Source organism: Mandrillus leucophaeus, unplaced genomic scaffold (assembly GCF_000951045.1).
Source record: "Mandrillus leucophaeus isolate KB7577 unplaced genomic scaffold, Mleu.le_1.0 Scaffold585, whole genome shotgun sequence".
NCBI lineage: Eukaryota > Metazoa > Chordata > Mammalia > Primates > Cercopithecidae > Mandrillus > Mandrillus leucophaeus.
In genome coordinates this window covers 780,419-793,831 of record NW_012106308.1, presented here as the reverse complement: position 1 = coordinate 793,831, position 13,413 = coordinate 780,419, and the positions used below count along the sequence as shown (strand labels likewise).

Sequence of the window (13,413 nt, the reverse complement as noted above, 5' to 3'; positions counted from 1 at the left end):
AACACTGTGAGGGTTAAATATTAATAAAATGATGTTTTAAAAATGTATAGTTAAAGAATGCATTCAGCAGACAGCATCCATGGGTAGAAACTGAACCAGAAAAGGCAGCCCCCCTCTTTGCCCACGCGAGGGAGAGAAACCCCAAATGCAACCCAGCCCTACGGCCCCAGTCTCGCTGAGTCAAGTTCTATGCATTCAGTAGATGTGAAGGGTTAAGGTGGCTTGAGAAGAGAATTTTGATGGATGTCGGTGTAACCACGCTCCGACTAGCACTAAGCTGGGCATTAACTTTCTTGGCCACCAGAGATAGGATTGATGGCTAATGGGCACAATGACCCAGCAACTGCATTGGGATCTGTGGGTGTTGGGGAAACCAGACTTGGGCTGATAGCATTACAGTAACAACAGGCTGGATCTCTTATACATGTTCCTGGCACTCATATACTGTCTATACCAGACACTGCTACAAATGCTCTGATGTGCTCACTCATTTATTCCTGGCAACAACCCCATGAAGGAGGTACTATTACTATGCCCCCTGCTTTAAAGATGAGGAGATGCAGGTACAGAGAGGGTAAGTAAATGGCCTACGGTCATGCAGACAGGTGGCCTGGTCCCACTGTCCATACTCTTCACCATACTGAGTGGTTCTCAAAGAGGAGTTTCTGGACCAGTTCCAGCAGCCCAGAATTGTTACAAATGCAAATACTTGGCCAGGCACGGTGGCTCATGTCTGTAATCCCAGCACTTTGGGAGACCAAGGCGGGCATATCACCTGAGGTCAGGGGTTTGAGACCAGTCTGGCCAACATGGTGAAACCCCGTCTTTACTAAAAATACAAGAATTAGCCGGGTGTGGTGGTGCACCCCCTGTAATTCCAGCTACTTGGGAGGCCAAGGCATGAGAATCGCTTGAACTTGGGAGGTGGAGGTTGCAGTGAGCTGAGATCGCGCCGTTGCACTCCAGCCTGGGCAACAGAGCGAGACTCCAACTCAAAAAAAAAAAAAAAAAGAAAAAGAAAAGAAATGCAAATTATTCAGCAGACCAACTAAATCAGAAACTCTGGAGGTGGGGTTCAGCAATCTGTTTACCAAGCCCTCCAGTGTATGCTGAGGCATGCTCAAACTGGAAAACCACCTGGCTATAGCACACACATGCTTCAGCCGCACAATGACCACGCTCCCCTTTTAGCCCGGCTGAGATCCCTGGTGGCACCCGCACAAGAAGGCAGAGGCCTGGGATGTGCCATCGATAATTCTCCTGACATCACATGCCAGGGCGCGTTCAGCACGCATCTGTCTTAATCTGAGTGAAACAAGCCATCTGAACCGTGACTAAGGAAACATGGGAACGATCAATCCCAGTAATTGCCTTTATGGAGAACGAGGCCCTGCGATTATTCATTAACACCTTCTCTGCTGTCTCCTCTCAAACTTCTCACTCCATAACCGCCGCCCTCACACCCGGGTCCAGGTAGCACCAAGGAGCAGCTGCTCATCTTAAATGAAGACGCTGGAGGACTCGGAGCCCCACAGCAGACATGGGAACGTGGGGGGATGCCCTGGCTGAGACCCTCTTAGACATGACAAGCCTTTAGGTAAATCGATTTTGTATTTATGTCCCATAATTCACATGAGAGTTAATCCAAGGGGTGGGGAGAGCACAGAGTTGGGGAGCATGGGTGCGGGTCTCGGTGCACCGGAGTGAAACACTGTGAGGAGTTTTTACCCACTGAACCTCTAAACCACTTAGCTAGCCTAACACATGAATCTTAGCATTTGCATATTAAACCCAATTATGAAATGCAAAACTCCCACGCAAATTAGCAGATGTTATTTTTGAGTGGGGACTTTGGTTATTTTCATATCAGAATGGCAACCTTGCCACGAGGCTGGGAGTGCACCTGGCTTCAGCAGGGTGGCCGGGGAACGGCTCCTGGTAACTCCAAGTGGGTCAGCACTTTCTCCTTCAGCAGGTGGTTGGGGCTGATACTCCCCTTGGGATGTCTGAGGACTCGCTCTCAGAGCCCTGGGGTGTGCGGATGTCTTGAGTTAAAATCAGAATTATCTGTGGCTCTGGGCTTCTTCAGTGCTGTCACTGAAATCTCTCTGGGGAGATGTCCGTGTTAAGATAACCTTCTGCTTCCCCCATGCAGGGTGGTTTCTCCAAAAATCCAGCCCACTAATCCTAGCGGAAGCTCAGCCTTACAGTGAGGTCTCTGATTTCTTCCCGATTGGCTCCCTGTTATATCTCACCCACTGATCTATCCTAAATCCCTTCCCCTCTCAAGGTCTCCTGCCTGGCTTCACCCTTCTCCCCTCTGCCTCGCAGCTGATCACTTTTTTGAGTCATAGTTTAATGAGGACACGAACCGCATGATGGAAACACTGACACATCCCTTTCCTCCATTACAAATCTGCTTATTTCTTTAAGTTTCTTATTCTTTGTGAGTCAGAGAAAGATATATCCTCCTCTTTTTCAGTGGAGAAATATTATAATGAAAAGCACTGAGACATTAGAGCCAGCTCACTTGGGCTCAAATCCAAGATGTATTAACCTGGGCAAGTTATTTCACTATTCTCAGCCCCAGTTGCTCCAGGTGGAAAATGGAGACAATCCTTCTCCACTCTGTAGGAGTGTTCGGAAGATCAATGAGATCACACAGCTAAACCCCAGCACAGTGACTGGCACATAGTAGGTGCACAGCACAAATGATTTGTAAGCTTTTCTCTAGAACCTTGTTTCATTGATTATTTGCATCTTCTCCCTGCTTCCTTCCCGCAGCCTAAAAATATAATGAAAAGTGTCATAGTCTTACAAAATAAATAAACACAAAGTTCCCTTGATTCTATTTCTTCCCCCATCTATAATCAATTCCATATCTCTCTCTGTCTTCATAAAAAAACTTTTTAGAGTAGTCAGTAGCCGGGCGTGGTGGCTCACGCCTGTAATCCCAGAACTTTGGGAAGCCGAGGTGGGTGGATCACCTGAGGTCAGGAGTTCAAGACCAGCCTGGCCAACATGGTGAGACCCCATCTCTACAAAAATACAAAAATTAGCCAGGCGTGATGGCAGGTGCCTGTAATCCCAGCTACTCAGGAGGCTGAGTAGGGAGAATCGCTGGAACCTGGGAGGCGGGGGTTGTAGTGAGCCAAGGTTGCACCACCGCACTCCAGCCCGGGTGACAGAGCAAGGCTCCCTCTCAAAAAAAAATAAAAAAATAAAAAAAAGAGTATTCAATTTCAGTGCTTCCTGTCTACTTTTTTTCCACCTCCCACCTGATCATCAAAGGATTTTCAAACCAGCATCACTCTTCCATGTGCACCCTGGAGACCTCTCTAGGCTGCAATACGGCTGAGCAAGTTCTCCATCCTGAGCAGCAGTTCAGCCTTCTCTTCCCTCCTCCACTTCTTCCCTGCAGGAGATCCCTCAGGTCCTACCCTACCTACAGCCGCTTTTCTTGATCCAAACCCTCTCCCCTGGTGATCTTATCTGCTTCTGACTTTTCGTGATTTTTTTGGCAGATGCCTCCCAAATCAACATTTCAAATTCCAACTCCTCTCACATTTCCAGGTGCCCACTGGCTATCCCCAACAATCGCCCTACAGGTTCCTCAAACTTGAAAGGACTGGACTGAACGCGAATGTTCTCCCTGACTGTACTAGTACCCTAGAGTTATTGTAGCCAATTCCACAAACTGGGTGGCTTAAAACAGCAGCAATTCATTCTCTCACAGTTCTGGAGGCCAGAAGCCTGAAACCAAGGTGTTGGCAGAGCCACACTCCCTCTGAAGACTCTGGGAGACAATCTGTCCTTGTCCCCTCCAGCTGTTGGTGGCCCCGGTAGTGGGTGCATCACTCTAGTCTCTGCCTCCGTCTTCACATCTCCTTCTTTCCTCTGGGTCTCTGTGCTCTCTTCTCTTCTTACAAGGACACCAGTCATTGGATTTGAGCCCACCCTAAATCTAGGTCCACTCCCCCTTCCCTGGAAAACTTCCTGCCGCCAGGTTTTTTTTTTTTTTTTTTTTTTGGCCCATGGTACTCTCAGCCCAAAATTTCTTTCCTAAATCTTACTCAAAGACCATCTGAAGTACCACTTTGGAATGATTATCCCACGCATGTGGCAGTATTCCGTTTGTCCCTTTATCGCAGCACGTATCTCCTTTGTCACCATTACCATTAGCTATATGTGTCCCAGGCTCACCAACCAGGTGGTAAGCTCACCCTCTAACAGGAGGGTGCCCCCCCAACACCAGCACCACTAGGAATGGTGCACGTCAAAGTCGCCCCCCTTTTTCTTTACCCCCCTTCTTTACCCAGCTTCTTCGGGTGTTAAAGCATCTCCTTTGGTTTAGGTTTTGCTCGAATAATGTTTTCTGTAACCAAGACTTTTGCTTCCATTAGGAATATACCATCTAACCTAGTCATTCTCAATGTCAACGGGGAGAGGGGGACCCCACCTCCCAACCCTGGACTTTTTCTCCATTTGTGCGCTGTTCTCTAAAGATCCTGATAAACATCCTTGAGTGGAGGAATTCTGTATCACCGAGGGATCTGTCAGGAGTGTGGGCATGGAAAAAATGTTGGGAACCCTGATGTAACACACCTGAACTTGCTCCAAGAAGAGAGACACTAGGGTTGTCAGCCACTGGCTAAAACAGGACGATGTCTCAGGGCTTCTGAAGCATCCAGTGCTCTCTAAGGAACAGTCGTTTGGAAATGCTGAATGTTGAAAGTCCCATTTGGACCACAGCCTATGAAGGAAAGGCTGAAAAACCCACTGCAGACAGAATTCTGAGATAGCCTCCAGAGTCCCGGCCACTGGTGCACACATCCTGTGTCCTCCTTCCCCTCGGGTGTGAGCAGGACCCGGGGATATGACGGGTTGTCACTCCCTTGGTTGCCCCCTAGAACCTTCAGAGGGAGCGTAGCCTTTGATTGACAGCAAAAAGACAAGACAGTCGGTCACTCCTCAGACTCTGTCTCAGTATACAAGACTTCACTTGAGAAAAAGCAGAGATTCTGTAGCTGGCTTTGAAGTTGTGAGATAGCCACGTGGATAGGACCCAAGGGAGGTCTACTGGGAACTGAGAGTGACAGCTGGAGGAGAGCCAGCTAGAAAACACGATTTCCATCCTACAACCATGAGGAATGAGTCCTGCCAACCACCAGTGGGCATGGAAGAGGACCCCGCATCTCTGGTGAAACTAGAACCTTGGCTGGTGCCTTGATTTTCCACCTGGGGAGTCCCTGGGCCAAGGACCCAGCGAGCCTGGGTTCCAACTCCTGACCCATGGAAACTGCAAGATGACAAACTTGTGTTATTTTTCTTCTCTTTTCTTTTTTGAGACAGAGCCTCATTCTGTTGCCCAGGCTTGAATGCAGTGGTGTGATCATAGCTCAGCTCGCCATAGCCTTGACCTCCTGGACTTAAGCAATCCTCCCGCCTCAGCCTCCTGAACAGCTGGGACTACAGGCATGCACCACCATACCCAGCTAATTTTTTTTTACTTTTAGTAGAGATGAGCTCTCACTGTGTTGACCAAGTTGGTCTCAAACTCCTGAGCTCAAGCGATCCTCCAACCTTGCCCTCCTAAAGTGCTGGTATTATAGGCATGAGCCATTGCACCCAGCCACTTGTGTTGTTTTAAGTTGCTAAATTTGTGGGAGATTTGTTACACAGCAAGAGAAAACCAACACAACACCCAGCCTGCTGGCTGCCTTCTTCCAAATTGCCCATCTGGCTTTCATCTGTGTAAAGCATCACTGACTTTGAGGTTCAAGCATGTGCAAGGGAAGGGGGAATTGGTGCTTTTTCTGACTTAGTAGTTCCACCTATGACGTCACCTGCTTTGTCAATCAATGGCCACTGCTTATTGCCCAGGGTGGTATTTACTAGTAACTGATGTCAGCAAGCTTGTCATTATCTGGTGTCCAGATGCAGCAGCAGGCACCTAACCCACAGAGAGGGAGCATGGTGATTTAGTAGAAAAAAAAAAAATACAGGTGTTTAGAGGAAAACAGACTTCAGTTCAAACCCCAGCTTCTTTTCCAACAAACTGTGTGACTTGGGGCAAATTGCCGAACCCCTCTGAACTTCAGTTTCCTCATCTATCGAATGGAGACAATCGCAACCTCAAAGCTGCGGGGTGAGAATGAAAAGAGATAATGAATGTCCAGGGCCAAGCAGCACCTGGCAGGTGCTGGAGAGATGCTGGTCCACTCCACTGTACACTCCTAGGCAATGTGGACGAGAAAGCTGAGCTGGGGTCAAAGGCAGATCCTCCACTATGAAGACGCAAGGATGCAGAGGCTTCCGGAAAGGCACCCATAGGACACCTGACGGCTCCTGCCCATGGCAAGGAAGGTGGCCAAACCACAGAGCAGATCTGGGCTCTTCCAGACTCACTCTGAATCCCTGACCTGCTCTGCTGCTGAGGAAATGTCACCACGTGTCCCAGGCTCCATCCTTGGCAGCCCTTTCTTCTGGGCAGGTGCCCCTTCCACTGGTCTCTTCTCTGAGCTTTCCCTTGGCCCCCTGCTGACTTCACGCAGGGAACAAAAACTCTACCAGGATCTCCGTGAACTCTTTTCTTTCCTAGATCTAAAGGGCGCACCTCTGCTGGTTCACTCTGCCCAACTGCCAAAACCAAGGCTCAAAGAAGTTAAGAAACAGAAGCATAAAACGGAAGTTGGGAACCCTTGAGGCCACAGAGATGACTCTGCTGACAGGCAGAGGGGGAGGCACAAAAGCACTCCTGTCCCCGGAGCCTGGGGGAAATCAGTGAGTCATTTCTGTCCCTCTCCACCTCTTCTTCCTCCTCTGGGCTCACTCCAGGTCTGGAATCCTCTTTCTCATGAAAAATCTTTTCTTTTTTATCTCTCTTCCTCTTCTCGACTAAAGGCACAGCTTGGCAGGGAGAATAAAGCAGAGAAAGAATCATAGAAAATATTCACTTAATGGCATCCAGTGTTTATTTTGCCCCAACCCCCTAAAAATAGGAGCAGTGTTAGGAAGAAGTCAGGGAATCAAGGCAGGAGCTCGCCTATCATCTCATCTTTGATTTTCTAGCTTAGATCCACCTAAGCCAGAGGAATCTTACAGGTGTTGCTGCCATCTGCTCCCTGCCATGACCCTCTTCCTTTTATCTGGTGTCTAAGCATCTATAATTGGCCTTCCAAACCCAGTGGAATCCACCAGGATGAACCTCTTATTGAAAAGTGATATTCTGGTACCTGTAAAACCTCCAGCACCTAAAACTCAATGTGCAGAAAAGTGATGGTGGAATTTAAATGCATCTGCTTGTAGCTTTTGGAAGTGATGGGGGGATCTGCAGTGGGGAAGAAGAACGCCTGAAAAGACAAGTCAGGTATCTGGGTCTCTGTAAGAATAATTTCCAGACACAAGCCCTCCCAGGTTCAGTGTCGGGAAATGAAAACAGCATATGCAAAATGCACGGCAGAGCTGAATTTCCAATTCACTACAGACATGCTTTGGAAAACATGAAAGAGCTATTTTTGGTCCAGTGATTGATTAGGGTTGCTATGGCAATAAGAAACACTTACAGGAACAAAATGAAATATAAGCAAACCGAAGTCTTAAAGAGAAAGGGTCAGACACATTGGGGATTTCAGTTTCTGGGTGGTGCTGGCAGCCCTGACTGCTGTCTCTGCACCTGCAAACGGAGAGAGATGATGGTGGCTGCAGAGAACGGGGGCCCTGGGGATGGGTCTGAGGCCCTCTAGGGCACTGTACTGCAGATGCAAGAAGTGCAAAACTTCTCGAAGAATATGCACCGCTCACTTTGAAGATTGTCATTATTGTCATCAAAGGATACTGTATTTCCACAGCACCTAGCCTGTAGCAAAAATGTAAGTTAAAAGGTATTAATCCTACCCTATCCCACTTTACAATGTAAAATAAAAATAAAATAAAAATAAAAATATTCTCTATGACAGTGTATTTCTAAGACCTACTTAATGATGCCTCATTTGTTGGGCTTGTTAAAAACAGATTCCAGGCCTCTCTCCTGATGCCTTGCTTTCAGTAAGTTGGTAGATTCTGGGAGCCCACCCCACCCGAACTCAGGAGCTGTTTCCCCCTTTTCCCTAAAAAATATAGCTTTACTATTCAAGAGACAGAGGCAGGAGGATCACTTGAGCCCAGGAGTTTGAGGTTGCAGTGAGCTATGATTACACTACTGCATTCCAGCCTGGGTGACAGAGCAAGATCCCATCTCTGAAAAAGTAAAATAAAATAAATAAAAAAAAGCTTTATTCACATACCATATAATTCACCAATTTGCAGTATACAAGTTAATGTGTTTAGAATATTCAGAGTTATACAACCATTATGACAATCTAATTTTAGAACATTTCCATTACCTCCCAAAGAAGCCCTGTATCCATCAGCAGTCACGTCCCCATTCCTGCCTACCTGCAACACCACATTGTATGCAACCCCTCATCTCCTCTGTCTCTAAGATTTGTCTATTCTATACATTTCCTATAAATGGAAGTGTATCATATGTGGTCTTTTGTTCCTGGCTTCTTTCCCTTAGCAGGTTTTCAAGGCTCATTCATGTTCTAGCATGTATGGGTACTCCATTCCTTTTTCTGGCCAAATAATAGTCCACTGTATGGACATACCACATTTGATTTCTCCATTTATCAGTTGATGAACATTTGTTTCTATTTTTTGGCTACTATGAACAATACCGCCACAGGTATTCTTGTGCAAGTTTTTGTGTGGATATATGTCTTCATTTCTTTCTTTCTTTCTTTTGAAATGGAGTCTTACTCTGTTGCCCAGGCTGGAGTACAGTGGCATGATCTTGGCTCATTGCAACTTCTGCCCCCTGGGTTAAAGCAATTCTCCTGCCTCAGCCTCCAGATTAGCTGGGATTACAGGAACCTGCCACCACACCTGGCTAATTTTTGTATTTTTAGTAGAGATGGGGTTTCGTCATGTTGGTCAGGCTGGTCTTGAACTCCTGACCTCGTGATCCACCCACCTTGGCCTCCCAAAGTGCTGGGATTACAGGTATGAGCCACCACGCCCAGCCATGTTTTCATTTCTCTAGAGTGTATACCTAGTGTAGAATTGCTGATCATACTGTAACTCTATGTTTAACCTTCTGAAGAACTTCCAGACGGCTACCCCATTCCAAAGTGGCTGCACCCTTGTACATTCTCATGAGTAGTGTAGGAGAGTTCCAATTTCTCCACCTCCTTGATAGTACTTCTTGTTGCCCAGGCTTTTTTTTTTTTTTGAGACGGAGTCTCGCTCTGTCACCCAGGCTGGAGTGCAGTGGTGCGATTTTGGCTCACTGCAAGCTCTGCCTCCCGGGTTCACGCCATTCTCCTGCCTCAGCCTCCCTAGTAGCTGGGACTACAGGCACCTGCCACCACGCCCAGCTAATTTTTTGTGTTTTTAGTAGAGACGGGGTTTCACCATGTTAGCCAGGATGGTCTCGATTTCCTGACCTCGTGATCCGCCTGCCTCCGCCTCCCAAAGTGCTGGGATTACAGGCGTGAGTCATTGCGCCCGGCCTGCCCAGGTATTTCTTAACCCTGGGAGGTTCTGGGATACCTTTGGGTCAAAATGACAATCCAAAGGAGACATGGCCAACATTCCACACGTCCAGTCAGGGACAGACACAACCCAATACTGAGGTTATAATGACAACAGTGTTATACCATCCTTCCTGTTAACAGGCACTGGTCCAAGATTTGACACATATCAGTTCATCCATTAACTCATTAGCCCTCATACATCCCCATTTTACAGATGAAGAAACAAAGGCACGGAAACGTCCAACAGTGTGCTCCAAGTCACCCAACAAACGTGTAGGGCAGATGGGATTCAAGCCAGGCTGTCTGGCTCTGACATGCATGCTTGTGATTTCATGCTGACTGCTGAGTATCAGGAAATCATGGAAGTGCTTCCAGGGAAGCAGAGGTTGAAAGCACAGGCTTTGCTTCTCAGTATGTGCTGTGGCCACTAACAGCAGAGAAAATATGTGTGTGTGAATCTGTCATAGGATAGACGTGCCTTGCTTTAAACAATCCCAAATCAGGAAAACCAGGGGTTACTCAAAAGATATATTTGGGAAATAATTATTTCAATATATCATTCAATAATTATTCATTGAATAATTATTTTCAATGAAAAATTGAATAAAAAATATGAATTTCTATACTAATAGAAGTCAAAGTTCACCAGTAGAAGACTGGGAAAGTACACTGTGATCGACTCTAAAACCGTTAAAAAAGCAAAGTGTAAAACAGGATAGCCCCATTTTTGTAAAAAGAAAATGAAAGTAGACTAGTATCCACACTGAAAAACATGGAAAAACTAGTACACACATCGAAAAACATGGAAAACTAGTATACACACTGAAAAACATGGAAAAACTAGTATACACACTGAAAAACATGGAAACAAGTATACACACCAAAAAAAAAAAAACATGGAAAAACTAGTATACACACTGAAAAACATGGAAACAAGTACACACACCAAAAAAAAAAAAAAAAAGGAAAAACTAGTATACACACTGAAAAACATGGAAACAAGTACACACAAAAAAAAAAAAGGAAAAACTAGTATACACACTGAAAAACATGGAAACAAGTATACACACCAAAAAAAGTGGAAAAACTAGTATACATACCGAAAAACATGGAAAATGAATATACACACCAAAAACCACGGAAAATGAATATACATGCCGAAAAACATGGAAAATTAGTATACACACTGAAAAACACGGAAAACTAGTATACACACTGAAAAACATGGAAAACTTGTATGCACACTGAAAAACATGGCAAACGAGTATACACACTGAAAAACATGGCAAACGAGTATACACACCGAAAAATATGGAAAAACTAGTATCCACACCAAAAAACATGGGAAAACATTCTCATGGCGAGTAGTGGAAATTATGAAGTTCTTTTATTTTCTGTGGTATAGATTTTTTATAATGCTTGGATGTTACAATAAATGTCTACTATTTTAGTAAGCAGAAAAAATTTAAACCCAATTTTAAAATGAGTGAATACATCAATGGCATCCCAGAGTAACTATATTATCTTAAAGGAAGTCACAAGGTTTTCCAAACATTCTTATAATTTAATCTACTCTAACTTAAAGAGGAGTATGTTATAAAGAACACTGTGATGGTTAATTTTAGGAATCAACTTAACTAGATTAAGGAATACCTAGAAGCCTAGTAAAGCCTCATTTTGGGTGTGTCTGTGAGGGTGTTTCCAGAGATTGGCATGTGAGTTGGCATGCACTATGTGAGGAAGATCCATCCTCGATGTGGGTGGGCACCATCCAACCTGCTGAGGGGCTGGAGAGGACAAACACAGAGGAAAGGCGAATGTATGGATCTATCTGCTGGAGTGGGGACATACGCCCCTCCTCCTGTCCTTGCACAACTCCAGGCTCCTCAGCCTTTGGACTCCAGGACCTACACTCATGGCTCCCATGGTTCTAAGCCTTCTGACTTGGACTCAGCCACACTACTGGCACCCCAGGGTCTCCAACTTGCAGGTGGGCTGTTGTGGTACTTCTCAGCCTCCCTAATCACATGAGCCAATTTCCCTACCAAATTCCCTCTAATCCATCCATCCATCCATCCATCCATCCATCCATCCATCCATCCAATCTACCTATCTAATCTATCTTTTTATCTAATCTGTTTACCTATCTATCTATCTATCTGTTAATATCCATCCATCTAATCTACCTATCTAATCAATCCATTTATGAATATCTATCATCTATCTATCCATCTACCTAATCTAGCTATCTAATCTATCCATCTCTCTGTTAATATCCATCCATCCATCCATCCATCCATCCATCCATCCATCCAATCTACCTATCTAATCAATCCATCTATCTATTAATGTCTATCATCTATCTATCCATCCATCTACCTAATCTAGCTATCTATCTATCCATCTCTCTTATCTATTAACATCTATCGATCATCTATCTATTCATCCATCTATCTAATCTATGTATCTAATCTATCTATATAATCTGTCTACCTATCTATCTATCCATACACCCATCTCTCCCTCTCCCCACATCCCCCCCCCACCACTGGTTCTGTCTCTCTGGAGAACCTTGACTAATATAAGCACCACTAAGTGGAGGGAGGAGGTGCAAATCTGTTAAGTTTGGGAACTGCTGCTTCAAGTGGTTCCTGTCTCACATACATCACACTTATTCATGGTCTTTAGAATAGGGCAAGAGCTGAGAGATGTTACCGTTCGGTAGTTTTCAAACCATTTAAACTGGCATCAGAGTTCTTTCCTTAAATAAAATATTAGGGACAGAATGGCCACTGAGACCTGTCCATGGAATCTCCTGGACCTACAGAAGGACAGTTTGAAAACTACTCATTGAGAAGAACCCTCAGCCCAGTAACTCAGCACTTTATTCCTGTTCACCAGCTCAAATTCTTCCTTGTCTGAAAGCAGCACTTTACAAGGGGCCTAGCATCAAGAAAGTTAAATGGAAGAGTTGAGGAGCTGGCTTGGAGTTGATGAAGTATTTATAGGCTTTTAAAAGATAATTTCCTTTTAGCTTTTATCTGGAATTCAATGCATTCTTCTCTTGCCATCTTGTTCTGACAGTATGCAAAACGTGTTCCCTGCTATCCACGAGCACGAAACTCTATACAGACCTGACTTTCTCTCTAATGGAGTTCCCCTGTGGATGACATCGATTCTCTGGTACTGTGTTCTATGTTATCACAGTAACTGCGCTGCAAGGCCTCACTGGGAATTGCAACTTGAGATGGGATCATTAATACAAGTAGATTTGCAAGTGTTTCCTCTCTTCACCAACAGGAGACTTACATCCAGAATGTTCCATAGTGCTAATGAGGGCAGGCATAGAGTTTAGGGTTTATTTATCTTCTAGGACTCTGGGGCTGGAGTTACTGGAAAATAAATGAGAGAAGTCTGTGTTGTTTGAAAAGTAGAAGAAAGTGGACGATAAATGTGTATACAGACAGTTGGTAGACACCTAGATCTTAAAATACCTTTCAGCTTCCTTTATTTATTAAAAAATTTTTATCCCCCCATTTTGATAGAAATTTTACCCCATGCTTGGGAGGCAAAATATAAATATCTCTTTTGTGCACAGAAGATCTTTAATACACACATCAATTTCAAAAAGGTAAATGTCTGACGTCACCCTCTACTCAGAACCTTAGTTACCATACAGGCAAAGATGCAAAGGAAATAAGGGGAGATATTTGAGCTCCCTTCGCCCTTCTGGCTTCTGAGGGCTATGTATGACTTTAGATACAGATAAGGTGGGTGGTAATGGTGACAGGGTAGTTGGAGAAAAAAATCACAAAGAAGAGAGTTCCAGAAAAGTGAG

General features: G+C 45.0%; 1 protein-coding gene across 1 annotated transcript in view; it reads right to left on the bottom strand.

The window, feature by feature from the left end:
- PITPNC1 (phosphatidylinositol transfer protein, cytoplasmic 1) overlaps positions 1 to 13,413 on the bottom strand; it is a 395,624-nt gene that overhangs the window by 129,774 nt on the left and 252,437 nt on the right. The window contains exon 5 of the mRNA XM_011999170.1: positions 13,253 to 13,290. Within this exon, the coding sequence (XP_011854560.1) occupies positions 13,253 to 13,290 (38 nt within the window). The remainder of the gene's footprint in view (positions 1 to 13,252; positions 13,291 to 13,413) is intronic.